The 27,852-nt window shown below is 44.9% G+C and overlaps 1 protein-coding gene and 1 non-coding gene across 2 annotated transcripts; one reads left to right on the plus strand and one right to left on the minus strand.

The window, feature by feature from the left end:
• Ehhadh (enoyl-CoA hydratase and 3-hydroxyacyl CoA dehydrogenase) lies at window positions 1-27,233 on the minus strand. The gene is made up of 7 exons (XM_021658470.2): window positions 27,079-27,233; window positions 18,837-18,940; window positions 17,252-17,421; window positions 15,388-15,499; window positions 10,178-10,282; window positions 4,719-5,060; window positions 1-2,015 (listed from the first exon to the last, which is right to left on the minus strand). The coding sequence occupies exons 1-7, from the start codon at window positions 27,150-27,152 to the stop codon at window positions 754-756; spliced, it is 2,169 nt and encodes a 722-aa protein (XP_021514145.2). The 5' UTR covers window positions 27,153-27,233; the 3' UTR covers window positions 1-753.
• Window positions 16,034-16,138, plus strand: LOC132648909 (U6 spliceosomal RNA). The gene has a single exon (XR_009587290.1). It is a non-coding gene; the product is annotated as a U6 spliceosomal RNA (small nuclear RNA).
• Window positions 27,234-27,852: the final 619 nt, after the last annotated feature.

Here is a 27,852-nt window from a genome sequence, read left to right on the forward strand (position 1 = left end):
AAAGCTTTATCACCATTAATTTTATTAACTTTATACACATATACAGCATAGTTCGCTTTGATCCATTCAATTTGGTGTGTTTTGGCTTATTTGTAGTGTTATATGTATCCACCGCTAAAGTGGTTTCGGAAACACTGATCAACCTCTGAAGATATTCTGTATCCATCAGAAGTAATTTTATTTCTCGTAATTACAGCCTCAGGCTACTTATCTACTTTGTGCACAGATCTGTGTATTCTGGAATTTCATACCCATAACCATAGGACATGTGACCGTTTCTGCCTGCCTCCTCTCACTTAAAACTGTGTCCTAACCCAGCGCCATGTTATAACACGTGTCAATTACTTCACATGGCTAAAAAGTGTCAATTGCAGACATATGCCACTTTTTGTTGATCCTCTAAGGCACATCTGGGTTGTCAATTTGGGATTATTATGAATTATTCTACTAGCAACATTTTGAGTAAGTTTTTGTTCGCAAGGTGAAAAGTCAAAAGAGAAGAATTCTTGTATTACTAAGTACATTTCACTGAAATTTTCAGATAGTGCAGTAAAAGGTATAGAAAACACATTCCTGAAATCTGGCCAATAGAATCATGAGGTAGAAAGATACAGAGAGGAGCTTTTGCTGACCAGTTATCATCATCATCATCATCAATCATGATGTATGCTTGAGAGCAATCTCTTTGGATTCTAGGAATGAACCACACTGAAATTAGATGCCAGTGTAAATGGCGACATGCGGATGGCTGAGTCACAGTTTACTGCTGTGGGGCCCTGCCAAGCTTTGCCATTCTTTCAAAGGAGGACTTCCCTGGGCAACCAGCTTTCGCAGGTAGTTGCTGGGCTCTAGCTGGGGGACATCAGGGTTCCGTCTGTAATATTTCTGCAGTTTCTCTAGAACCGTGGGCAACCCAACGGAGGCAGCATAGTACATGGGCCCGCCCGTGTGCCTCGGCCACCCGTACCCGTTAAGGTAAATGACATCGATGTGCTCTGGGCTAGAAGCCATCCCCTCCTCCAAGATGCGGAATGCCTCGTTGATAAGGGAATACAAGCACCGCTCCAGGATCTCCTCCTTGCTGATGGAGCGCTGCTCGATGCAGTGGGTCTCTCTATACTGTGAGAGGAACTTGGCAACCCAGGGATCTGGCTTGTGAACCCGCCCCAGCGGCTTGTCATACTGATACCAGCCCTTGCCTGTCTTCTGACCAAATCGCCCAGATTCACAGAGCATGTCAGCAATTGGGGAGTATCTGTTGTTGCCCCGCTTTCGGGCAGGAGTTCCGGGTGGCAATGACGGTCCAGTGAGGCCCTGCCCCATGCGAACTTTCCAGCCTATATCTATCCCTGTGAGGTCAGATAGTCTGAAGGGTCCCATTCTCAGACCAAACTCTTCTAAGACCCCATCTACCTCCTCTGGCTTACTGCCTTCCTCTAACAAAAAATACGCCTGTTGGTTATAGGGAGCGAACATTCGATTTCCGACAAACCCGTGGCAGTTGCCCACAACGACGGCAATCTTTCCGATCTTTTTGGAGAGGCTCATCACAGTGGCGATGGTGCTGGGAGAAGAGTGCCGGCTGGGAATGACTTCTAGCAACCTCATGACATGAGCTGGTGAGAAGAAGTGGGTGCCGATCACCAGCTCAGGGCGACCCGTGGAAGACGCGATCTCATCCACGTCTAGCGCCGACGTGTTGGTGCACAGAAGGGTTCCTGGCTTGCACAGGGCTGACAGTTCAGCAAAGACCTTCTTCTTCAAGGTCATATCTTCAAACACTGCTTCAACCACTAAATCCACACTTGCAAGCTCCTTTGTGGAGGAGGAGAAGCGGAGTTTTGGTCCTGCTGGAGTTTGGCCACGCTGCTGCATTATGGATGCCTCCTTTTCCAAGGAGGAATTTATTATCTTCTTTGCAACTTCTAGCTGCTTGGGGTCTGACTCCACAGCAACCACGGGGATCCCCACCCTTGCAAAAGAAATGGCAATGCCGCGGCCCATTGTGCCCAAGCCTGTGGATACAGAGGAAAGCAAGGAAACTGTGATTTCCTGGTACTGTGAGCTGGTACTGGTCCCTGGTAGAAGGCATCTGTGGCAAAGTGGCATTTTAAAAGCTTGAGCCGGGGATAGAGCTGCGGCTCACTGGCAGTGTGATCACACGAGGCCCCGGCTTCCATCCCTAGCACCACTGACTCATGAGAACATCAGGACTGGTGAGTGAACATAAATGCATTGAATAGTTCATGCGCTGTTAAGTGCTCCAGAGAAAATGACAATCAGAATTCATACACGCACAGACACACGAGCTGTTAAAACTAATAAACACATCCAGTGACGTCCCGGGACGTAAAATCTGTATATAAAAGTAACTGTGTTGCCTTTATTTATGATTCCTGGATATTCTGTTATACTCACAGACTGGTGCCTACCTCAGCTGTCATCAGAGAGGCTTCATGCAGCGACTGATGGAAACAGAAGAAGACACCCACAGCCAAACACTAGGCAGAGCTCAGGGAGGAGAGATTGTAGGAGCCAGGGGGGGTCAAGGACACCACAAGAACACCCACAGAACCCACTAACCTGGGCTCATGGGGGCTCATAGAGACTGAACGGACAACCAGGGAGCCTGCATAGGACCTACTTAGGCCCTCTGCATATATGTTACAGTTGTGGAGCTTGGTCTTCTCGGTGGGACTCCGAACAGTGGGAGCAGGGGCTGTCTCTGACTCTTTTCCATGCTTTTGGGACCCTGTCCCTCCTCCTGGGTGGCCTCACGCATCCCTAATACAGGGGAGGTGCCTCGTCTTCACTATAACATGCTATGCCATGTTTGGCAACTTGCTAACCCTGGGAAACGGGAGAGAAGTGGACAGGAGGGGAGGTACTGGGGGGGACTTGGAGGGGAGAGAAATGGTAAACTGCGTTTAGGATGTAAATAATAATAATAACAATAACAATAATAATAATAATTTAAAAATATGTATTTCTCTGTGCATTACGTCACATGTGTCAGCAGAAGGAGCTGGGTGTCCCCTTCTATCACTACCCGCCTACTCCTTTTGAAACAGGGTCCTCTCTCTTAAGAGGGTGGGGGCTTATGCCCGGAAGCCAGCAAGCCCCAGGGATTCTCTTGTCTTTGTTGGAATGAAAGTTTTGGTTTCTTTGTATGTTATGTAAAAACGCTTTTGTTTTAATCCCAAGGGTGGGGTTTCAGTTGGGCTGTAGTTTGTCCACACCTGTTAGTTGTCACGTGCGGGGTGTGATCTTTGCTCGTTGGTAACAGCCTTCCACGTGCCGCATGGAGAGGGGCGCGGTCTAGGACACAGAGTGTAAATACGAGGCTGAGAAAGAGACTGTGTGGGGTTCAGTGGAGTCTGGTGTGGAGTTCAGTGTTGGCGCGTGGCGTGTAGCAGTAGGGAGAGACCGAGACCGGAGATGGACTGGTGGTTTGGAGCAGACAGACAGAGAGAAACGCTTCGGGGCGCAGTGGGGTGGAGGAGCCTGCTAGCCGTGCCTGCGGTTGATGGAGATTGGTAAGAGCCCTAAAAGAACCCTGTGACCCTAACTAGCCCAGAAAAATAAGGGGTCTGGGCCCCCCTCCCCACCAACCTTTTCTCTCTCCTACTTAAGGTTGGGGGTTTGGTAGAAAGGAGGTAGAGGCCTAAACATCCCAAATAGAGTAGAATTAAGAAAAAAAAAAGCTACACCTTGTCCCCCTTGAAGCAGGTGTTCTTTTGTGGGGATGCTCAACTTGTTGCATGGACTCTCCCAGCATCCGAGATCTAAACTCTGATAGTCACGAGCTCCAATCAGGCGCTCTTAACTGCTAAGCCATCTCTCCAGCCCTGAATATATTTCCACATATTAGCAATAACCAATCTGTATGAAAATAAGAAAGCGATTCTACCTACAATAGCATAAAAAAAAAAAAGAAAGAAAGAAATACACTTAAGGAGTGCATTTAACAAAGGAGGGCTTGTGCACTAAAGCCAGTGAAACACTATTGAAGAAAAAAGTGAAAGAACAGCCAGGGTGTTTGTTGGTCAGTGTCAACATGCTTGCCTAGTGTGCACAAGGATCTCAGTCTGATACCTAACAACAAGAAAAGAAAAGAAAGAAGGAAGGAAGGAAGGAAGGAAGGAAAGGGGAGAGGGAGGGAAAGAAAGAAATAGAGTAAAAAAGAAGACCTAAATAAATTGGCTGTCGGCCAACGTTCAGGGAGCAGAAAAAAAATTTAATACTGTTAAGATAAATATCAAATTAATCTGTAGAACCCATACAAGCGCTGTACCAGCCCAACTTTTTGTATAAATTAACAGTACTAAGTTCTAAAATTCTTACAGAAGTGCAGGAAAAATAGAAGAGTCAAAACAGTATTTTAAAAAAATGGAAAAGTCACTCTCCCCAATTTCAATAATTATGACAAAACTGCAGTGTTCAAGGCAGTGACCAGATGGCGGACGCAGAGGGTCATCACTAAACCCCACTTTTACCCCCTATGGTGGACAGGACTGCCGCAGCAGCTGAAAGGTCCCTAGAGCTGACCTGCAGGGTGAAGAGGGTGCTCTGGCAAGGACTGACAAGAGCTAACTTGAGTGCCGAATTCAGCAGAGAACTTAACACAGCACCCCCTATGCAGGTGACGGGAAATGTTGTGCTCTTTGTACAATTTACACTCGTATGAAATTCTCGATTGATATGAAGGATGTACTTACCGAGGACGCCAACTGAGGAGACTGGCTGAGCGGATGCCGTTTTCCAAGATGCCCCTGAGGGAGTTGACCACTTATTTGCAGATCTTTCAGCGAAAAAGGCGTACTGCAGGGCCCTCGCCTGCCCTGACGCCTTCAGGTACATGAACAGCTTTTCTTCCTCCTTGATGGCCACCTCGTAGGGATGCTTCACGGAGGCCTGGACGGAACGGACACACGTCTCTGGCGCCAGGCAGCCGGGGTACTTCTTTCGCGCCTTGGCGATGGCATCCGCGAAAACACTGTCCATGTTGGGCAAGCTTGGCACTGGCTTGTTTAAGATCCGGCGGGGCCCTAAAGGTTTATCTGAAAGGAGTTGTGAAAGGTTAGGGCGCTGCAGGGGTGACGCAAAGGGGACAGGACGGCACAACAGAGCAGTAGAGTGTGGCGCCACGGACCCAACCAGACACTGTGGATAGGATAGTTCATGCAACACCAGTCCCCAAATCTGCTATCTCAGTAACTTCAGACGGCAGAGCAAAATCTAGGAGATCTAAAGAATTAACTTACTAATTTAGGCACGTAAGGCGCATTCTCTTTTTATTCTGAGGTCAAGACAACTTTATAATAGATTAACTATTAGTCTATCAGTGAGTGCAAAGAGTACAGCTCTTAATGTCATATGTTCAAAATAATGACAAATACGGCAATCGTGACAAAACCTTTAGAAAATACCGTGACAGACAGGCATGGTTGCAGGGACTGATGGGCTAGATAAGCTCCTCCGATACAGCGAACTGATTATCAACACAGGAAGGAAGATAGCAGTGGTGGTCGCTTCTACCCTTGGCTCTGCTCGCATGTTTTGACAAAACAAGTGGGTCATACTTGAGACGGACACGAATGTGGTCATCTCCCACACGCCCTTCTGCCAACTGGGCAGGAAGCGATCATCCATCATCTGGCGCAAGAGACCCCTTTAGGGGACGCTCACAAAAGAAACTTCCTTAGACACAAAAGACCCCTGTCTTCCTACTCTGACCCAGTGTGCAGCACCCATGTCAGAAGCTCCGCAAACGACCCACAGAACAGCTGCCTGTCACCAACTCTGGGAAGGCCCCTCGCAGGCGGATGGCATGTCAGGAGGAGCCCTCCCATGTGGGGTGGGGTCACTCCATCCTTTGGAAATGCTCACAAAAAGAAAGAAAGAAAAAAAGATGACAAAGAGCAAGCACTAAAACGAAGAGAACGACCAAGGGAGGCGTGAAGCCACCAAATCCAAATTAACAGAAACCAGTCTTTGGACAGAACTAGAACTGCTAAAAATGGACCAAACATCAGGGCAAAGGGCCTGAGCTCACTACACAGACAAGAACACGGCATCAGAGGGCAGCACGGTGGTATGCTTCCAATCACAGCACATCCCAGTGTTGAGACAGTGAGACAGAAAGACTGAACATTTGGCTAGCCTGGGCTACAGACTGTCTCAATAACAAAACCCAGGGGCTGCAGAGATGGCTCAGCAGTTAAGGACTGAGCTTTGCTCACAACCACCTGTAACTCCAGGGCCAGGGGATTTAATGCCCTCTTTGGCCTTTGAAGGCACTGTATTAACGTCTACAAACCCATACAAATATATACATAATTAAAATGATAAAATATTAAAAAAAAAAAACCCAAACCCATTAACTCCCTAGAGCACCCTTTCCTGAGATGAGGCTCCCAGACGGACACCTCCTGTGCCCAGACCTCAAATCCAGCACTCAAACCATATGAGGAGGGGACCAGGACTTCTCACCCTCGGGATTGCCAGGCTGCTAGTCAGGGGCAAGTGGAAGTAAGTGACATTTTATAAGCCCTCCCTTCCTCAGGGGAGGCAAGGACTTCTACCTGGCTCTGCTCTATCCCTTGTTCCTCTGTAGCCTGGAAGGTTTTCTCTGTTAGGAAAACCAAGATGTTTAATGAGTTCCTCAGGCGGCTCTCCAGGATATAACAGGGATGGGCACAGCAGCTCCTCCATTCCCTCCAGATCAGCCCTTGCTCCAAAATACTGACTGGAATGAGAACCACACTCCTCACTCCTTTATATCTTTTCTTTTTAGCTTTTCAGTTTAGCATTTGAGTAGTGGATGTGGCAACAGGTTGCAGGCTACATGATAGAATATCATCACAAAGAACTGTTATGCACCAAAACTAGCTTCATAGGAGTAAATTCGCACACATGTATGAACACAAATGTAACAATGGGTTGGTTGTTTATGAACCTGACCGTCAAGGCAACCCACCAGTTTTGTTTTGTTAAATGACTACATATTAACAGCTGCACTTAAAAGCAAATGAAAGAGAGAGGGAAGCAAGAAAGCACAAAAAGAGGCGTAAGATGGAAATGAAAACTATGCGTTGTTAACTGGTGTGCTTTGTGAGCTAGGCCACAAACAGCACCAAGATGCTCCTAGTTAGACCACTACTGCTGCTGACTCTTCTGCTGCTCATCTATTACATCTGTCGGTCTTCGACAAGCAAAAGACTAGATCTCATGTAGCCAAGAACGGCCTTCTACCCCTCTGCCTCTACCTCGGAGAGCTGGGATTGCAGGAGGGTACAGTTTCGTGGGCTGCCGGGACTGAACCCAGGAACCCCTGCATGTTAGTCAAGCACTCTATCACCCCCAACATAAAATACTAAGATTTCAAGCAGTTGTGTTCAGGTAAAGCAAACAAACAAAAACCCAATAGCAATAAAAGTTCTACCATTTTCCATGGGATTCTATTCACTGACGCCCAAAACAGACAGAGGATGTGCTTGGTTGTAGCAAGGAGCAAACATTGAGATCTCAACCAACACTGCCTTTGCTTTCTCAGCATATGGCCAGAAGTCAGCTACTTTGGTGGAGCTCTTTCTTTTTAGACAGAAAATGAAAAGAAGACCTATTGTGATCCATGTGGCTGAGTGGAGAATAAAATATGGATGTTTGGTCCAGAGGCCATTTCTGTATCAGATTGCACCCACCAACGTGCTGGGCACGCCTCTTCTTTTCCTCAGGGTAAATTCAATGGCTCAGATGGTAGGAAAATAACAATATTTTCAATTATTTTAGTATTATTGTATGTACATATGGACACACACGAACGTGTGTAGGTGTGTACTTGTGAGGAAAATGTGTGTCTTCAAAGACCACTGATGATCCAGAGTGGTGACAACCTAATTGTCCATCAGCTAAAGAAACTATGGTTCAGTCATACTACAGAACACATTTCAGGCATGGAAAGTAGTCAGTTGCTACATAGGACAACACACTATGACTCTCAAAAACACACTAGGTGAAAGAAGCCTTGCACAGAGCCCCTGCTACGTGGATATGAAATTCTAAAAACAGAAAGCTACAGTGTTCTGGAGTTGGTGAGTGTCTGCCGAGTGGCCAAGCAGAATAGAAGGCATCCACCAGAAGGAGCCCATCCTTTTTGAAGCGAAAAGTCTATCTGCCACTACTTGGTGGCAGTAATCACACAATGGTAAACTGTTGTCGACACTCACCAAATGCTACACTTAAAAGGAACGAATTGCACTGTTCCCAAACTAAGCATCAAGGAAGCTCAGGGAACACTGTAACTATTCTCCATCTGGATCACTGCCTAAGTGGAGAATTGTAAATAAGGTCAGCTGTGATCTATACAATGAAGAAATACATAAAACTGAACAAAATGCAAAGACACCTAAAAATTACCACTATCTGGGGAAACTAACAGAGCCTAAGGCAGAAAATTTTTAAAGCAAGTGCTGGTGACATTAGAGTTCAACGAACCTCCCTACAAAACGGCAAGCAAACAAACAGAAAACTACACCACAATAAAAGCAAAAACCATATAGTAACTTTTGTGAGTTTTTTTTTTTTTTTTCATTTGCCATTGTCCCCTTTAGGAATATTGTGTCTACTCATGTAAATTCTAACTAGCAATAGGTACAAAATATAGGTAATTATTTATGGATTTTTTTTCTTCTTCTTGGAATTAGAATCAAACACATAGCTTCACTCTGCAAGTACATATTAGGCAGAGCCTCGTGTTTGAAACATTTGTACATCACAGGCAAGTTTATACCTCTCCAGCCCCTCCTCAGGACAAAAACTGCCCCACGCCATTCTGGGCTTGTGCAGCAATCAGTGGCTCGACATTAGGGTGCCACCTAGTGGTCAAGATTTGTAGTGTTGCTGAGACCAGTTGTTTTGTTTTATAAATTTTGGAATTTAACGTTTAGAATTAACTTTAAAAGCTGAAAGGAGCAATACCCCAGACCACAGTGTAAGTGTGGTTGACCTTGTTCCTTATCCTCTGCCTGAACTAACTCTCAGAGCAGAATTCAGGGAAACCAGGGAAGGCCGGAACCTCCCATAGAAACTGCAAACTAAAAACAATAGAATGGCCTAGGACGCTGTCTGCAATCAGATTGTGTGAGTGAGTACTCACAGGCCTGGTCCTCCCTGGAGCACAGGGACACAGAGTGCCACCATCATCACACTGAAACCCCAACTAGCTAGACCAAAAAAAAAAAAAAAAAAAAGTGGTCCCTGCCAGGGGCAGCTAGAGATCTCTCAGGCACATCTTCTGTGGCAGTAAGTAGGACCAGCACACACTCCGTTCTGCCTGGAGCCCAACAATCCTCTTAAGCATTTTCATAGGCAGTTTTTAACTTCTTTCTCCTCAGTTAGAGGATGCAGCCTCCACAAACTTTCCCACAGAAGTTATTAAATGGTTTTTCCTTCTGTTGAGATTTTCTTGCAGGAAGGCTATTGAGAAATGAATTCATCTCCCACAGTTATGTCATCAGCCACAGTTTTAATTGTTTTCTAGCTTAAAGGCACAGTTTTAAGTAAAAACAAAACAAAAACAAACAAACAAACAAAAAATAAAACAGTGAGCCGATCATCTGTAGGAGATGCTAAAGGCATGCTTGAAGGAATACCACAGGTCTGCAAAACCCAACAGAACACGCCTGTCCAAGACAGAAACTCCAGAGGCCGTGACCTCTCTGGAAGCCTTGTAGGTCCAGTGGACTGGCTACATGCTTGTTCCTCTGTTTCAACTTTAATTCTACTTTTCAACCAGAAAAACACACATAGGGCCTAAAACCCCCAAAGTACAGCAGAATAAACTAAAAGCCACCTCTTTTAAACTTCAGCAAATGTCCAGCTCTGCTCCCAGAAGCAGAGTTCTGGGAGTTCTTCATTTCCTGTGAATGCTTCAGGCACAGACAGCAGTTACACTCATCCACTCTCTCCCTCCCCACCCCTTTTTTGGTTACACCATTGGCAAAACACCACTTACAATAATGTTCTTTTCATTACCTGACACAATATACCGTGGAGTTTATGCCAGCTCAATACAGCATTCCAGCATGGATGCCCCATTAGCTACTTAAGAAGTTCCTTATTGGAATATACCTTTGGCTTATTCCTAATCTAATGTTATTTCTTTGTTTTTGTTTACCCATAATCTTCTGAGCAAATGTGATGGCTTCTTCAACCGGGTCTGACTTCACAACTTTGTCCAGAATGCCAAGCTGGAGTGCTTCACCTGCTAAAATATGTCTTCCTGAAACAAGAGGAAAAAAAAAATCAAAGAACAGTGTGAGGATGAACTGGGGCATTGCTCTTTCTCCTGGGAAAGGCTACCATCCCTGGATACACCAGTAAGTAAGCAAAATGCCTAAGACCAACCTGACTGCTGTAGTCAATGTTTTGTTTTCTTGAGATAGGGTCTCACTATGTAGCTCTAGCTTCCCAGGAACTAGACCAGGCTGGTCTCAAACTCAGGGATCCGCCTGCCTCTGCTTCCTGAGCGATGGGATCAAAGGTGGACCACCATGCCCAGGCTGGACTGTTGTGGTTGAACATCACTACAGATATAACCAAAACAAACAAACAACCCTTGAATTCAAACTGTAGCTCTAATTCTTACTGTTACAGAAATCCCAGGGAACTGTACGAGGACTCAGATTTCATAGCTGATAAATGGAGGTAATTATGCTTGCCACAGTAATTCTGAGTGTTAGGTGAAAGGCAAGTGGCCTCTTTAGATACTTATGGAGGAATAGAACTCCGCAAGTCTCTATGGAAGTGTGAGAAATGGTTGGGTTTTGGATTGTAATTGAAGTGGTGGGCCACAGAGTGGCAGTGCTCTCTGCCTGAACCTACCACCTACCAGGAACTATACTATCAAGAAAAGAGATAATCCCATCGGGCAAGCTGCCACATGCTTGTGATCCCAGCATTTGGAAGGCAGAGGCAGGCGGATCTCTGTGAGTTTGAGGCCAGCCTGGTCTACAAAGCGAGTCCAGGACAGCCAAGGCTACACAGAAAACCCTGTCTTGAAAAACAAAACAAAAAGTGAAAACAAAGAAATGAACAAAAAAACAAAAAGGGAGAGAGAAAAGAAAGAAAGGAAGGAAGGAAGGAAGGAAGGAAGGAAGGAAGGAAGGAAGGAAGGAATCCCCAAACACAAACCTAGTTGGCTGAACAGAAAAAATGGTATTAAGTTGGCATTCCACAAAGTATAGTGAAAATTACATAGAAGAAATCAGATGGAGTTTTGTCTCTTTTTGGTTACCTAGCATCTTGACCCTGTATTAGATTATAGACTCTCTTCTGGACAAGCTTTGCAGCCCTGTTTCTGGTGGAGGCTGAGAAGGAAGCAGACACCTTCAGACAACTGCTCCTTCAATGCCCTGGCAGGCAGGTGAGGTCCCTAATCCAAGCTTGGTGGAACCAGTGCTGTGCTGTGGGTTCTTCTGCACCTGCTTCATCAACAGCCTTCCAGGCCCCCTCATCCAGTGAGGACGGTGAGGCAGGCAGGCGGTGTGAAGCATCCTCTATAGAAAGACACTTGGGTGAGCGTATGTGAGCCTTCTTAGGCAGGTCAAAGAGACCAAGGCATGGAGAAGTGAAATCTGGGCACTATAAGGATCTCTGCCAACAAGGCAGGGAACGTGAGCTGCCCACGGAGCTGCTGCCAAGATCTTGAGTCTCATAGGAAGAATATCATGGCTGTGTTTCCAGTTAGTGCCCTAACAAAGGCCCAGGTCTGCTCCAAACGACCAACACACAAGGCCCCGCATGCTCAACCCAAAGCCTCAGCTGTGGCTAACACTTCCCTCTTGGGCCACAGGTAGTGTAGGTGGGGCCTCTGCCTAGCAGGCTGTGGCCCAAAAGCAGTGGAAGATGAGCTGCAGGGAGACCCCAGAGTGACCGGAGCAGAGAGTGCTTCTTCCGTGCTGGACGCTGGTATGTTCCTTTCCAAATTTCTTCAAGATTTTTTTCCAAAACTTAACATTTCAATGTCTTCATGGGACCTTCCTGAGGTATCGTTTTTGTTTGTTTTGTTTTGTTTGTTTCTTCTAGACAGTTTCTCTGTGGAGCCTTGGCTGTCCTGGAACTCTGTAGACCAGGCTGGCCTCTGTTGGGATTAAAGGTATGCACCCCCATGCCCAGCCCTGAGATGTCATCTTAAACCCAACCCCCAACCTGGTCACCAAATCACAGTCTACTCAAGAAGACAGGCGTTGATTCCTGTGCCAATTTCACCTCCAATTCAAGAGGTTTTGCTATGCAAATCAAAATCTGTCAGTCTCAGAGTTTCTGCTTCTTCTTCTTCTTTTTTTTTTTTTTTTCATGCTACTAAAATAGCAGCATCTGTGAATCACTGCTGTGGGCAAAGACCAAGTGAATCCCTTTCTTTTCTCTTTGTTTAAGAAGTTGTTTTTCAGAAAAGACCCCTGTGCCCAGATTTTTGGTTCTATTGCTCTCCTTGTGGAGCTCCTGTCCCCTCCAGGTCTTTCTATCTCCCCCTTCTTTCATAATATTCCCTGTATTCTACCTAAAGTTTGGCTATGAGTCTCAGCATCTGCTTGGATACCTTGCTGGTAGAATCTTTCAAAGGCCCTCTGTGATAGGCTCTTGTTCTATTGCCTGTTTTCTCCCTCTTCCAATGTCCATCCTGTTTGCCTTTTTGAGTGAGGATTGATCATCTTAGGACCATTCATGGAGATAACCTAGAACCCCTGCACAGATGTAGCCCATGGCAGCTCAGTGTCCAAGTGGGTGTCCTAGTAAGGGGAACAGGGACTGTCTCTGACATGAACTCAGTGACCTGCTCTTTGATCATTTATTTCCCCCTGAGGAGGGAGCAACCTTACCAGGCCACAGAGGAAGACAATGCAGCCAGTTCCGATGAAACCTGATAGGCTAGGGTAAGATGGAAAGGGGAGGAGGACTCTCCTATCAGTGGGCTAGGAGAGGGGCATGGGAAGAGAAGAGGGAGGGAGGATGGGATTGGGAGGAGCTGAGGTAGGGGACTACAGCGGAGATACAAAATAAATAAACTGTAATTTATAAAAAAATACATTAATTTTAAAAAGAAGTCATTTTTCTTCCTGGTTTTTCTGGGGAAGGGGCGGCCCTCTTGCCTCCTGACAGATTTCTTCAAAGGCTTCATTCTGCAGACCTTAGGGATCACAAACTCAGTTCCCACTACTGCTGTTCCCTCACATATTTCATGCTTCTGTTTCTACTTCATCTTTTGCTGAATAACCTGCCTCACGTGCTTTGAGTTCATGTAGAATGCTGAACTACAGGCATTCTCTGAAGAATTCCAAAATCACTTCAAATACTTCATGCTCCATCATTAAATGATTTGTAACCTGATTATTTGAGTGAATTTGAATTCAACACATGCAGTTTTTGTAATTTTCCTTTCACACACCTCATTAAATGGACAAAGCTATTTTTAATTCATGTAGACTATTGGTTTCTAGGTTGGCCTGTGCACATACTCTTTTTCTGTCAGTTGTTTTTTTTTTTTTTTTAAATTAGAGCATGTAGATTTCTATTATTAATACTAAAAAAAAAAGTCACACCTTCACATTCTTAGAAATTATGAAGGACTCCAAAAGGCTGCTATTTACATAAGTTGGATCTGTCCATATTTACTGTAGTGGAAATTAAAACGTGAACCTTAGAAAGGTTTCTGAATGAAATAATTTTAAAATGGTGAGAATTTCATTTCATGTTAACACAGCTTTTTGCTAAAATAATGGAATTTTAAACCTTTGTTATATTTACTGCCCATTCGTCAGGATGTCATTTGTAAGTGGGAGCCTCATCTTAGTTTAACTTAGAAAAATACAGCAATATCAAGCTAGAGCTAATGAACAGGGAATTCACACCACATTGAAGAAGGGTCTGAGCAACTGTGTTAACCTATACAATCTTTAAATCACCCTCCAGTGGAGACTGCTACTGCACAAACACTGAAATGAAAGACAGCTCACAGGCTCATCATTAACCACGCTTATTTGTATACGTTCTGTTTTCCAACCTCACCTCAACTGAAAGTCAAGTTTTGGTTCATCTTCCCAATTCAAAAAGAAAAACTTTCATTTCAACTATTCTCTCTCTTTTTTTTTTTACTTTTAAAAAATTTATTGTTTTATTAATTAGTTTATTTACTTTGTATCCCCACTGTAGCCCCCTCCCTCAACCTCTCCCAATCCTATCCTCCCTCCCTCTTCTCCTCCCATGACCCTCTCTAAGTCCACTGATAGGGGAAGTCCTCCTCCCCTTCCATCTAACCCTAGCCTATCAGGTTTCATCAGGACTGGCTGCATCTTCTTCCTCTGTGGCCTGGTAAGGCTGCTCCCAACTCAGGGGGAAATGATCAAAGAGCTAGCCACTGAGTTCATGTCAGAGACAGTCCCTGTTCCCCTTACTAGGACACCCACTTGGACACTGGGCCGCCATGGGCTACATCTGTGCAGGGGTTGTAGATTATCTCCATGCATGGTCTTTGTTTGGAGTATCAGTGTCAGAAAAGACCTCTGTGCCCAATTTTTTTTTTCTCCTTGTGAACTCCTGTCCCCTCCAGATCTTTCTATCTCTCCCTTCTTTCATAAGATTCCCTGCACTCTGCCCAAAGTTTGGCTATGAGTCTCAGCCTCTGCTTTGATACTCTGCAGGGTAGAGATGCCTTGAAAATGAATAATTCAGTCATTGGTTCTTAAACTTGAAAATTCTAGTTTTAATTCTATTGGATATTATACTCACCTGCCAGCCTGCTCTCCTTCCTTCCTTCCTTCCTTCCTTCCTTCCTTCCTTCCTTCTTCCCTCCCTCCCTTCTTTCCATGTAACTAAGGCTGGAACTGAATACACTATATGGTTGAAGATGATCCTGAACCCAGATCTTCCCGAGTCTATCTCCTGAGTGTTAGGATTATAGTCACAAACCACCACACCCTGTTTTATGCAGTGGACCCTGGTTTTATGCCAAGGAAACAATCCAGGTTTCACACATGCTGGACGAGCTCTACCACCTGACAGCCCCAGACATTACACTTCCTAAACCAGGTCTGCCTATGATGGTTGCTATATGAACATGTAGTCTATGGATAAGAACATAAGCTGCAAAAGACCCGCAATTAGATGAGCCCTTTGCATGCACTACTGTTAAGAAGGCTCTCAGGGAAACCTTTGGGAAGTGCTCAGGAAAGATTTTGCTTCTGTTTTACAGATGACAAAGTTTGGAGTCAGAGAAACTAAAATAGCCTCCTTAGAACCTACGTGAGCAGTAAGTCACCAAGACAAGATTTCTAGTTGCTGATCTGGTTCTCTACATCCATCCAAATCAAGGCTGAGGTTTCCACTGACCTGAGGTAATCAGGTCGAGAGCAACAGGAATTCCAACGACTCTGGGGAGAAGCTGGGTTCCTCTCGCACCAGGGAGAAGCCCCAGTGTGACTTCCGGAAAGCCAACATGAGCCTACAAGACATTAAAGGCAGAAAGGCCACCACATAATGAGACAATGCGATGAGATCTTAGGCAAGTGTGCCCAGAACTTCCCACACCATAACAGCAGCCTCACTGAAATCTGGAGAAGTCTCCAGAGGACACACAGTGTCTGCTGTCTCCTTTAATTAACATCTTTCCATACATCCTTGCTTGGACACACTGTTTTTGTTTTGTTGTTGTTGTTTTACTCTCATTTCAGATAACGAAACAACCTCTACAGCTTTCAGGGTGGTTCTTGCAAGCATCAGAATGTGAAGACAGAACCCAGAGGAGAAGAGAGAATGATACAGAACTTCTTGTATCTCCATGCTACAAAGAGCTTTCACAGCTTAACAATTAAAGGATAACCAACTAATAATGGGCTGATTATCCGAATAAACAGCGCCCCAAAGAAAGGACACAAATGGCAAATAACGCTCAATATCATTAGCCGTTGGGGATGTAAATGCAAGCCACAATGAAACACATGTGCGCCTGCCAGAATGAACACAATAAAAAAGGCAGGTGGTCACTTTGGCAGCACAGATACTCAGACTGGAACAATACAGAGATGATTGGCACGGAGCTGCCAAGGATGACATGCACGCTCATGAAGCATTTTATCCTTTTCAATAGAGATGGGAACATTGGGGTACAAGTAATTTGAAGGGGGAAATAGGAAAACCGGGGGGAATTTTAACTAAGGAAGAGAAAGGAGATATTAAAAAAAAACAAACAAACAAAAAAAAAAAACAGAACAAAGAGGGAGGAGGATAAACTAACAGCCAAGATGTCTAAGAGAGTCATAGGTGTCGATTACGTGTAAGACATCCGAATCTCTATCGATCGGTACAGATAAAATGGTATAGTTTCAATGGTATTTCCCCATCTGGGTTGACAATAGTATGACAAAAGTCACAGACTATTTAGCAAAAACTCCAACACCAGGCATGAGAAGTGCCTGCCATGATTATCCAAGAGACTCCAAGAACACTATAGAAAATTGCTCCTAGCCTTTGGCTGCCTGCCAGAGGTGGATGGTAAGTCTCCATTGCTGAGGACACATGCGCTTCCGAAACAGACCCAGAGGCCGTGAAGCTGGAGTTGACCTGAAAGCCTCTTCTCCAAGGACTAGCTTTTGTGGTACTGCAAGCTTCCAAAACAGGGAAGCTACCAACAGTCTAAACTGGCTTCGATGTCTATGAACCAAAACAGGAGCGCAGGTGTGGCACCCATAACTTCATGTTAACCAACAGCTCTCTAATTGGACTTAGGACCCGCTCGATCAAAGGGAAATAGGGAAATTCTGGCACTGAAAACCTAGCCAACTACGTGGCTAGTGATGTCATAGATCTTACAACCTTCACTTTACTAAACAGCCAAATCCCTAAGTACATTGTAAGTATTTGTCCTAATTCCCACAGGTAAATGTAGTCCTCACCCCTCATTAAGAAAGTGTTTCTTAAAACAACTGAAGTCCATCACAGAAAATCACAACTAATCAAAATGTAGAGTTGTGGAGCCCCGTCCCCATGGAACATCTACAAAAGAACTCTGGAACCTAAGGTTCAGGGAACAATGTGGAAGAAGGGGAGGGAATCAAAAAGCAGAGCATCAGCACTCAAGATGCACAGGACCATCCCCTATAAGTCCGCTATTCAAAGCCATCAGCCTCAGGCCCGGGCCACATTTAGAGCTCTGAAGACATGGCCCACCCTAACTCTGCCTCTGGGAGCCTCTTACCTTTGCATTGGCAATACGATAGTGACAGCCCAAGGCCAGCTCTAGTCCTCCTCCAAGAGCCATACCCTGGATAGCCGCCACCACCGGCTTCTGGAATCTCTGTACTTCGTCCACCAGACTTCCAAGTGAAAGGCCAGGGGAGGGAGAGCTGAAGCTATGGATATCAGCACCTAAAGACAAGAGGAGATGGTTCAGAAGGACTAAGCTTTGGTCACCAACACAAGGGGGCAGCCAGAAGTAGAAGGCTCAGATGCCTCAGGCTGTGAGGCGCTCTATTCTCAGAGGGTAATGAGAGAAAAATCAAATCTTTACCGGGAACCAAGTAATCAGGTGACCTTCCAAATTCTGTGTTCCCATTGGGTGAAGAGAAGCTCCAACTTTGCGGAGATGTAAAAGCTCGGAAAAAGAACTAGGTTTTTAAATAAGTCTATCAGTTTGAGAGTTAGTGCCTCTCGAGATTTACCAGCCTGTTTGAGAAGAATGCCGTCCTTTCTTCACTAAGAGCCATTGCAGTGTCAAATGCAAACTACTTGTGAGTTATGTCAGTAACCAAGTTAGTATTGATAGATTTCCTGGAGTATTTTAAAAATGGTTTATTTATTTTTGTTCTGTGGGCAGGGAGAGCATGCAGTGCCTATGGAGGCCAGGAGAGGGTGTTGGACTCCCCGGAACTGGAGTTACAGATGGTTGTGAGTGGCCATCCCATCCCCAGTGGGAGTAGGAATCAAATCCAGGTCTTCTGCAAGAGCAGCCAGTGCTCTTAACCACTGAGCCACCTCTCCAGCCCCTGATAGATTTCTTAGGAGTAATTAAATTAACATAGCTTATCTTCCTGGATTATAAAAAATGATACAGGAATTGTGAAAATTAAAAACCCGTACAAAGCCAACAACAAACAAAAAACCACCTAAATATCATCACACAGAGATAAAGTTGAAGACTTCGGTGAATTCTTAGTCCTCCCACACATGTGCAAATGGGTATGTAGCCTGAGTATGCTATTTAAATTTTTAGCTCAATGCCTATCTTAAGTAACCTGAAGTTCATTTTTAGCAAGGAGAACATACTGTAAAACCTTATTTTTTTTTTGTCTTTACATGACAGTATAGGTAATTCCTATAGCGTTTCCACATGGCATCATGTATTCTTTGCCATCAGTAATCTTGGCGTAAAATTTAAAAATGAATTATTTCAGGGATGAAAGTATAGCTCAGCTGCAGAAAAGCCCCGTGTTTACTCTCCAGGATTACAAAAAAAAAAAAAATCAGATTAAAAAAATAATTTTTATTACCTACTTCTTCCCTTTTCCGGCCTAGCCTAAGCTCACACAGCGGGGAGAGCAGATGTACCTCAGCTGTTTACAGCAGCAGCTATGGGCCAGTAAGGCTGGAGCAGAATGTTCTTCAAAGGCCACAGTCCTGTCTCTGTCTCTCTAGGGACAGACATATCCCTTCCTTCACCCATGATGCTTCTCATGTCCACTCTAGTGTCGCCTGTTCCTGACCCTCAGGGACAGGCAGTGCACCGTGGGGAGTAGTCTGAGCAGAATTCTAGAGCTAATGGGGGAGATTCAGACACTACCCACCTGCACAGAAGGAGCCATTTGCTCCACAGATCACAATGGCTTTAATCGTGTAGTCCGACCCAGCTTTCTGGAGTCCATCTCTTATTCCCCTGATTACAGCTGAACTGAAAGGAAGAGAAAGTGCCATAGAGCAAATTAGTCAAAACTAAATTTCTACCATCTTAAAGATTTTTCTTTACTAATGAGCAATTGAACAATTATGATGAATAAAAAAAAAAAAACAGATCGTTGTCATGGAACTTTCACTATTTGTTCGAGAGCTAAAATGTCTACTGTCAATTAAGTGCTGAGCTGATAAATCTGCTTTAAAGGCAATATTATTTTCCTCCACTGTGCTCTAACTTTGATCGTGAAAAATCATTGGTAACCAGCTTTAAACATATTATACACGCTAACGCAAGTACAGAGTTACCTGACAGGTAAACACAACAGCCACGCTGTGGGAAAATAAAAAGGAGCCAGTGGCAGTGCAGAAGTCTGGAAGGGACAACATTTCCTTCAGTTGCTCATACTTGGAAAAAGCTAAAGGGGAGACCGTCCGGGACACGAGGCAGACTACTAGGTATTTCAAACACCCATTCCTCCTCACCGTCTTCTAACTGTTTACAACACCTGCTTTTTAGCTGGCTCCATGGTGGCTGAAAGTAAAGACTACATTTCCCAGCATGCTTTGCAGTGCAGGCTGCCCAAGGTGCTAAATTCTGTGTCTTATAAATTCCTGGAAAACAATGGGCCTGATTTCCTTAAAAAAAAAAAAAAAAAAAAATTTTTTTTTTTTCCCTTTCTACTCCTGGCAAGAAGGCAGATGAGATGGCTAGACAGAGTATCCTTCTGCCAAGACGTAGAGGGTATGTACCAAGGGTGGCAGGACAAACACTGAGGACTGGGGAGCTACGCTCTGCTGTGAGAGAAGCTGTTGGTCTTTGTCAGTTCACTGTCATTGAGAGTTTTCTGTCTGTGACAGCTAAATTCCACCCTCATTAATTTAGGAGGAGAGGGAAAAAGAGAAATGTCGAGCAAGTATCGTCACCGTAGACGCTTCGCCCAGGTTCAGCAGATGAGGGAGGCTGCCACAGAAAACACAGCTAACCTCACAGGAGGGTGACCATCCCAGACAGGGAATGCGAGCCGAGGGTACACCCTCCAGATCTGTCCCCACTCAAGAAGTAGGGAAGGCTCAGCGATCCCATTCAAGAGCGCTTGTCACAAGAGGAGGGAGAATCTGCAGAGGGGGTTAGCGTGGTGAAGGCGGGGAACTTGGGAAATTCACGGGCTGCAAGGAAGACGGCAGAAAACTCTGACCAGTTTTGTTTGGAATGCTGTGTATTCTGGGTAGAACTTTCATTCTTATATATGTGAATTTTAAAACCAAACTGTTACAAAAGATGTGCTAAGACCAAGAAGAAGAGGATCCATGGAGTAGCGTAGATCCTCACCTTATGCATGATAATTACCTTTCACCCAGTTACTTTTTACCTAGACACAATTAAATAAAAACTCACGCTCCTGACTCATCAATAGAAAACGGAATAAACAGAATCTGAGCCATTACATAATAATGAGAAGTCCAAAGGGCCGAGCAGCTGTCCTGAGGTATCAGGGTGGAATGCTTCTGGGACATCATGCCCCTAGCATAACAAACGCCCTAACATGGTCAAGTCCGGCAGATAAAACCCTGCAGAACTCTCACATAACTCATGCAGACCTGCATTTCCAAACTGTTCATAACAAACCATAAAATACACACCCTGCATAGGCCACAGTGCACTCCTTAGGGAATAATGACAAGAAAAGAAAAACGTGGCCTCCTCTCGGGGAACTCAGCTGCTGTGGACGGAACACTATTTTCTCTCTATGGGTAAAAGGCAGGTATAGGATCCACACCAAATTGTCTCCTTCTGGATGTCCCTTTCCTGGGAGCCACTGAGGAGAAGGCTAACAATGACCCCCTCCTCTTTTATTCATATTCCTGTTCATTTCAAAAACAGGGAATAAGAAAAGTGGATACAAACATCAGAGCTTGAGCAGGGCCAGGTAAGGGGCATCGCAGTGTCTCTCAGGCAGGAGAATGGACTCTGAGAAGAAATGTGACCCACGGCCTGCTTCACCGCAACAAGCACTTTCTTCCTTTGTCATTATTAAACAACAACAAACACACAAATAAACAAAAACAAAAACCAAGCAGAAAACATCTAAAGTTTATTGAATCAAATTTGTGCTATTTCCAAAAAGAAAATAATTAATAAGAAAATAAAAGACACTAAACATATGAGGTTAGGTTTTACTTTCAAGAAACTTAATTTTAAGCTCTGCATTTTTGCACATGTGTTTGTAGTTGCTAGGGAAAATATGTGCTCTCCTCTGACAGCGAGTGGAGGTTTAGAGATGTGAAGGGCGTTATTCTGGGCAAAGATATAGGAACACTCTCCTTTTACATAGGCCCTAGACTTTGACTGGAATAGAAAGAAATCTGGGCAAGAAAACAGTGAAGAATTTATTATGGGGGGGAGGGGAGAAAAAGAATTATTCAAATAATAGCTCAGTAGGTGGCTTTCACCTTTAATCTCAGCATTTCGGAAGCAAAAGCTTGTGCATTTCTGTCTGCTTAAGGCCAACCCAGGCTATATACTGACGCCTTGTCTTTAAAATTAAAAATAAAAGATAACAAAAGTAAAGTATCATTTGTTGAACAAGCGGAACCAAGGGAAATCAGCGAGAAAGACCTTAAAGCAGAACAAAGAAGTCCTTAGGGAATAAGGGACCTGACCTCTCTACATGACAACTGTCCCTTACCTACTTACTTTCTACCCTTTAACTGTCTGCTTTTGACTGGTTAACTGGAAATGAAATCTGACCAGGAAAACAGACTATGAGCTGTTACATTACAAGGCACATGCAGCTGGTGTGCGGACCCCACTAAAGCCCATTCTAGATTATGAAAACCCCCACATGTGATATGAAAAGGTGGCTTAGCAACATGAAGCCTATGACCACCACCCTCCCTGGAAGTATCCTGGGAAAGGTGATTATACATAAATGGATAAAAACCTCTGTGTTTATCAGAGCCTCAGGCCCCCTGGGTATTGGCACATGTTTTCATCTGTGTTGGTTGGCTGAATGACTTATGGGAGACCCAGAGATTCAGAAGACCATTGTATTTTTCTTCTGGGTAAAGAATGGCAGCCAGTGGTGGCTCTAATCTGTAATTTGGATGCTTGACCTTGTCACAAGGTCAAGGCCAGCCTGCATTACAGGGTAAAGTCTTGTTTCAAAAACCCAAAGCAAACAACACCAACAAACCCTCAGACAACAATGAAAGACTGGCCTCAACCAAAATCACCTCACTCTGTGCCATGAAGAAGAGACTGGCTTTCCTACCCCTCCCCTTTCATGGATTTTTTGGTAACAATAAAAAACTTTAAAACTACAAACAAAGAGAAAGGATGAGCTGCTGCAGTGAAAATGTTGATAGTAGATGTAGGCCCTGAGCTACCACAGCTGAAGGGAAGGAAGGCCATGGGTGAGGATGGGATGGGGAGGGACAGGGGCTGACAAAGAAGTCTTCAGGATAGACAGCATTTCCTGAGTGCTGAGCAAATGCTTCAGCTTTGGTCACATCGGCTGTTTTCCCTGTGAACAGTATTTTTTTTTTCCATTGAAATCAAAGTTCATCAAATCAAGTATGAGGCTTATAAACCAATATATATTTTTTCCAATCGGGGGGGGAAAAAAAACAACAAAACAGTCCCAACTAACCTCTAAAGTCAGCTTTGGTTCAGAAAACTGTGGTTTCAGTAGTACCTATTTTGTGTATGTGTCTTCAGTTCAAAAGTACGGCATGAAGTTTTTAACTACGTGGATTAGAGGAGCAAGTGTGTGTGTGTGTGCATACGGGTGAAGCATGCCACACCAGGTCTGGTAACCAAGCCAACGGATTCAAGCAAATGTGTCTGGCTAAACTCAGTGAAGGATTTAATCTATTTCTCTGGGTAAATCCTGACACTACTAAAGTAAGCATGTTTATGACAGTTACCTTTCCCCTAGTTAGTTTTCACCCTTCAGCCCAGAGAAAATAAGAGAGAACCCCTGGCTTGATGACACAGCTTGAGAATGGTTTCTTAACATTTAGAAGTCCACAAAGTTTGTTTCCCTCTGCATCCATCGAACGAGGAGCCCAGTGGCCCTCTCCCTCAAGGCACCTAAGTCCTCATCTAGTGAAGACCCCCAGAGAAGTGAGATAGTATTCATAAACACACACATCATCTCTAGACTACAGTAGCCCGGAACCTGCAAACGCTATGTAAATATTTGGTAGGCGGCACTGCTCAAAAAATAATGACAAAGGAAAAACAATCTCCGTGTTCATGAGGGGGCCCGCTGTGGTGGATGTGACTACTTTCTCACCCAGGATGGCTGAACGGCAGATGTGGAACCCAGAGGCTGGCTGTTTTCCTTCTCGGTACCGTGTGACCCCAACTGAGCCAGGACAACCTCCATGGTCCACTGGGGTGAGGCACTGGTTCATCCTGCTTTACCCAGGCTCTCCTCCTTTACCTATGCTCTTGGTGATTGGGGGGAGAAGTTCACAGATAGGAGAGACTGGAAAAGGAGAACAGCTTTGCTCGGTTTTCTCTGGGTTGAGGGGAGAAAAGTAACTAGGGAAAGGGTAACTGCTAGACACGGGGTCAGGTGTCTCCTGTGTTCGCTGAGGAATCAACAGCTTTAAAGACTCGGGTGACTCAGGGGGGAACCATGGCCCCGAAGCTCTGGGAAGACCTCAGCAGCGCACAGCGAGGAGACATTTCCTGAGTGCCTACTGCGTGCCTCAGCTTGCCCTCCGTATACGGCAGTTACCTTTCCCCCAGTTACTCTTCACCCTTTAACCTAGAGGAAATCAAATAGATCTTTCCACTGGCTATTGGTAACCCAATCTGACCATGAAATCGATTAAAAAGCACTACATAATATTTAGAAGTCCAAAAATTACCTGTAATTGCTCCTGAGTATTATGTGGGAAACTGGCCCTAAGACTTTTCATCCCTCCCAGAATTCCAAATTCCTCACATGTCCTAGACTGTTTCTAATGCTTTTTCCTACGTGTCTGCCTACTTTGTTTCTTACTGTGACTCCATCTTTTTTCTTTAATTCAACCCTAGTCAATGCAACTGTTAAGATTTCTAGGGGGCCTGGGGGAGAAGGAAATGGCTCAGAAACAGCCACTATGGAGGAAGCATTCCTCCTGGCTGTAAAGGCAGTGAACCCTGAATTATCTGAACAAGAAATTGAATCCATAGAGGCTTTTCTTTGTGCTAATTGTTCCTTGAAAATCTTTAGTCACCTCATAGATATCAGGAATTGTTGCGTTTTCACACTCAGCCCCCAGACAGCTGCAGGCAGAAAGGAATTAAACCCTAGGAAAATGGTTATAACTGATCATAGTCCTATTAAATTCAGCTAACTGAGATGTTCCGGCAAGGTAAAGTCTCTGAGCTAAGAAAGCACCTCTGCCCTCAACCCCACACCCCTCCTCCTGCCCCTTACAAAAAGCCAGGTGTGTTAGTGGAGTCTACAGTGATGACAACATGAACTGGCTGAGAAAACAGCGCAGTAGTTGCCACCAGAGCAGCAAGCGTGGAGGCCTGTAAGCGCCGGGTGGGTGTGGAGGCCAGGAGGCAGGGGGTTAGGAGCAAGCTGCCAACTAGACTGGTGAGCTCTGCCTCAGCGAACAAGGTGGAGAGTAATCCAGGAAGGCTTCCAGCGCCAACCACCGGCTTCCACACTCATACAGGGCACGTAGGTGTATGCATACCTCACACACATGTGCACTTAAACGAGCATTCATGAACACCGCACCTATGTAAACACGCCAAAACAAAACAAAAACAAGATAACATTTTTGTGAGTGCTGGCTTTCATCCCGCAGCTTCTTTGACAGGATTTTCCTACTCAGATTTTCTTTTTCTTTTTTCTTTCTTTCTTTTTTTTTTTTTTGCTGTTGTTAAGTAAGAAAAATTACTTAAACCAAAGTATATCAAATCAAATCTGTGACCTACAACTAGGCTTTTTTTTTTTCCCAAACAGAGAAACAGAAGTAAAAGCAGAATATTTCAAAATCTATAACAATGGCTCGGCTTCAGGAAATTCTGTTTTCAGTTCTGTATTGTATATGCACGTATGCATCTTCAGATTTTATGTACTTAAATTAAGTTTAAGTTTTTTTAAAACTAGGTCGATTATAGTAGTAAAAAAAAAAAAAGTTGGAAAGCTTTGCTTTGTGAGACAGGCTCAGTGATCAGCCATGGTCTATACTTAGGAATAAACGTGACTTTCCAAGGATGGAGAGAAACATGGCTGCCTGCTCCAGCATCAGAGATTTTAATTGGAGGGGAAGAAAGAGAATTAGAAAAGTTACCATATCACATTCAGGTAAGAAAAGACAGCTTCTTGAATAAAATAAAAAAGAAGGGAGAGAGGGAAGGAGGCCAGAAAAGATTTTAAAAAATAAAAATGAAAGTAAAAAAAAAAAAAAAGGAAGCTGTTAAAGTTGGTGAACAATTTACCTAAAATTAAAGTTCAAAATAAAACAAATAGGAAAGTTCAGGGTCTAAGAGGAAAAAAAAAAAAATCTCAGCTTAGCAGTGGTGGCGCACACCTTTAATCCCAGCTCTCTAGAGGCAGTGGCAGGAGAATTTCTGAGTTCAAGACCAGCCTGGTCTACAGAGCGAGTTCCAGGACAGCCAGGGCTACACAGAGAAACCCTGTCCCAAAACAAACAAACAAGCAAGCAATCTCCATGAGGCTGAGGCAGATGCTGAGAGAGGAGAATTCTGGAGGGGAACGATCACCAGGTTGCTCAGAGAGACAAGGATGCATTTACAATCTCCATCTTAGTTAACCCATACAACTTTTTGAGAGAGATACTTAATTTCTCCTGACTGGGGAGGGATGGAGCAAGCCAAATGCTAGAAACATATCAGATAGTACCTGAAGAATTATGAGCTGTGGGACATTTCTCCCTCACCTTTGGTGGACATAGTGCCTCATTAACAGAAAGCTCATAACAAAATAATCCTTCTGTCTAGTAATCCTGTCAGTACAGGAACACCCCAAATACACCTCACATGGCTTATGCTTCTTTGGGAAAACAAAGGAAGTGACCACTTCCTGGTTTCTGGGCTGAGATTAAGAGTGAAATTGACATGATAGTATTTTGCTTCCAACCTGCAAAAGGCCAGAAAATGGACAAATTTGCATGTGGTTTGCATGTGAACTATGTGTTAGTGAAGGCCATTCTTCACCTTAAAGTAAGTACAGTATTAAGCCAGGTGTGGTAACCCACACTTTTAATCCCAATAGTTGGGAGACAGAGGCAGGTGGCTCTCTGCCAGTTTGAGGCAAGCCTGTTCACCCAGCTAGTTCCAGATCAGACCCTGTCTCAAAAATAAATTATAAATATTAATAATGAGGAGAAAAATTTGCCTCCGTGAGCACCAGGCACGCATGTGGTACACAGACATACATGCAGGTAAAATATACATAAAATAAAATAATGTTAAATTTTTAAAAATAAAATCTAATGGCACTGTGGTTTAAAATCTGTTAAAATTAACATCTCTCTCTCTCTTTTTAATGATTTTTTTTTTAATTTTTTTTAATGATTTTTTTTTTGAGATGGTCGGAATAGACCAACGCTTCCTCCTGCCTCAGCCTACTGAACGCTGCTATTGTAGTTGTGTGCCAGCCTGGCACCAACGAAAGTTACACAGTATCCGTCATGATCCGGTCCACCGGAGGCAGGAGGCTAATGGAGAACTGTGCTCTGTTCTCCGGTGATACAGAACGGACAAGGTAAATGAACTTTTTCTTCAGAAAGACGGCAGATCTCCCTTTTAAAAGCAATGTGCTAGGTGCACTGCGCTTGTGGAGTAAACGAAACTTTAGCTTTTCGGAAAATGCTGTTCAGTAGGCCTCCTCTGACAGGCAGGGTTGACATGCATGGGGACCATACTCCGTGTTTTTCGGGTAACTATAGCTTTTCGGCTTCACAGAGAAGCTGGGGTTGCAAGCGGTCAGGTTGCAGGCAAGGTGCTCCGCGCGCCAGCCTCCAGGAACCAGCCGGATCAACAGTGGGCAGCGGAAGGCCGGAGCCAGCTGCCCATTGGCCTGGCAGGGGGCGAGCCCCCATCCCTCCCCACCCTTCCCCACCCCTCCCCGCCACACCCCACTGCCCCCGCGCTGTTACCTGATGGCGTTGACCGGCGGGTTGCAGAGGCGGATCAGCGCAAGAGAGTGGGGCAGCCTGAGATACTCAGCCATTCTCTCGTCCCACGGTATCCGGCACCTCTGAGGCCTGGGGCAGCCCCGGGCTCCTTTTCTGGGCCGCCCTGAGAGGAGGGGCGCGCGCTGGGCCAATGGGAGCCGCCGCCCCCGCCCCCTGCCCCGCGTGCTCCGCAGGGCGGGCGGTGCTCCAGAGAGGGTGGTTCTCCCAGGCTAGCCGAGCGAGCGTCCAAAGGTAAGCCAAGCCGCTGGGTCTCGCCAGCGATGTCAACCACGGGTTCACAAAACAGCCATCTGCCAGGTGGCGAAGCCCCGACAGATTCTCTGCTTCTGTCCCTCCTAAGGTCTGGGATTTTTCATAGTTCATTCGCGCACTGCGCACATAGTGTGGGCTGGACCTAGGCTGGAGACTGACGATAAACCTGTCTCTTTCCTCTAAAAGCACAGCTGGACAGGGTAACAGCTCGTGGCTTCTCGCGGTTGCCAAAGTCCAGCAGACGCCCAGAAGACAGTGTGCAGGATGACAAGGAAACACACTTGTAAGCCTTCACTGATGTTTCACAAGTTTTGACAATGTCTAGAGACTGCTTCCAGGAGTGATCTTTACTTCTTGAAATGAAGAGGGGAGCTGGCTGGTAGAAAAAGGCTGAGCGCCCTGGCAGCCCCGGTAACAAGCAGCGGCCATTCCAGTTATTGGTAAGCGCACATGGCAAGAACAATCACTCAAAGCATGCCTGCA

This window comes from Meriones unguiculatus, chromosome 17 (assembly GCF_030254825.1).
Source record: "Meriones unguiculatus strain TT.TT164.6M chromosome 17, Bangor_MerUng_6.1, whole genome shotgun sequence".
NCBI lineage: Eukaryota > Metazoa > Chordata > Mammalia > Rodentia > Muridae > Meriones > Meriones unguiculatus.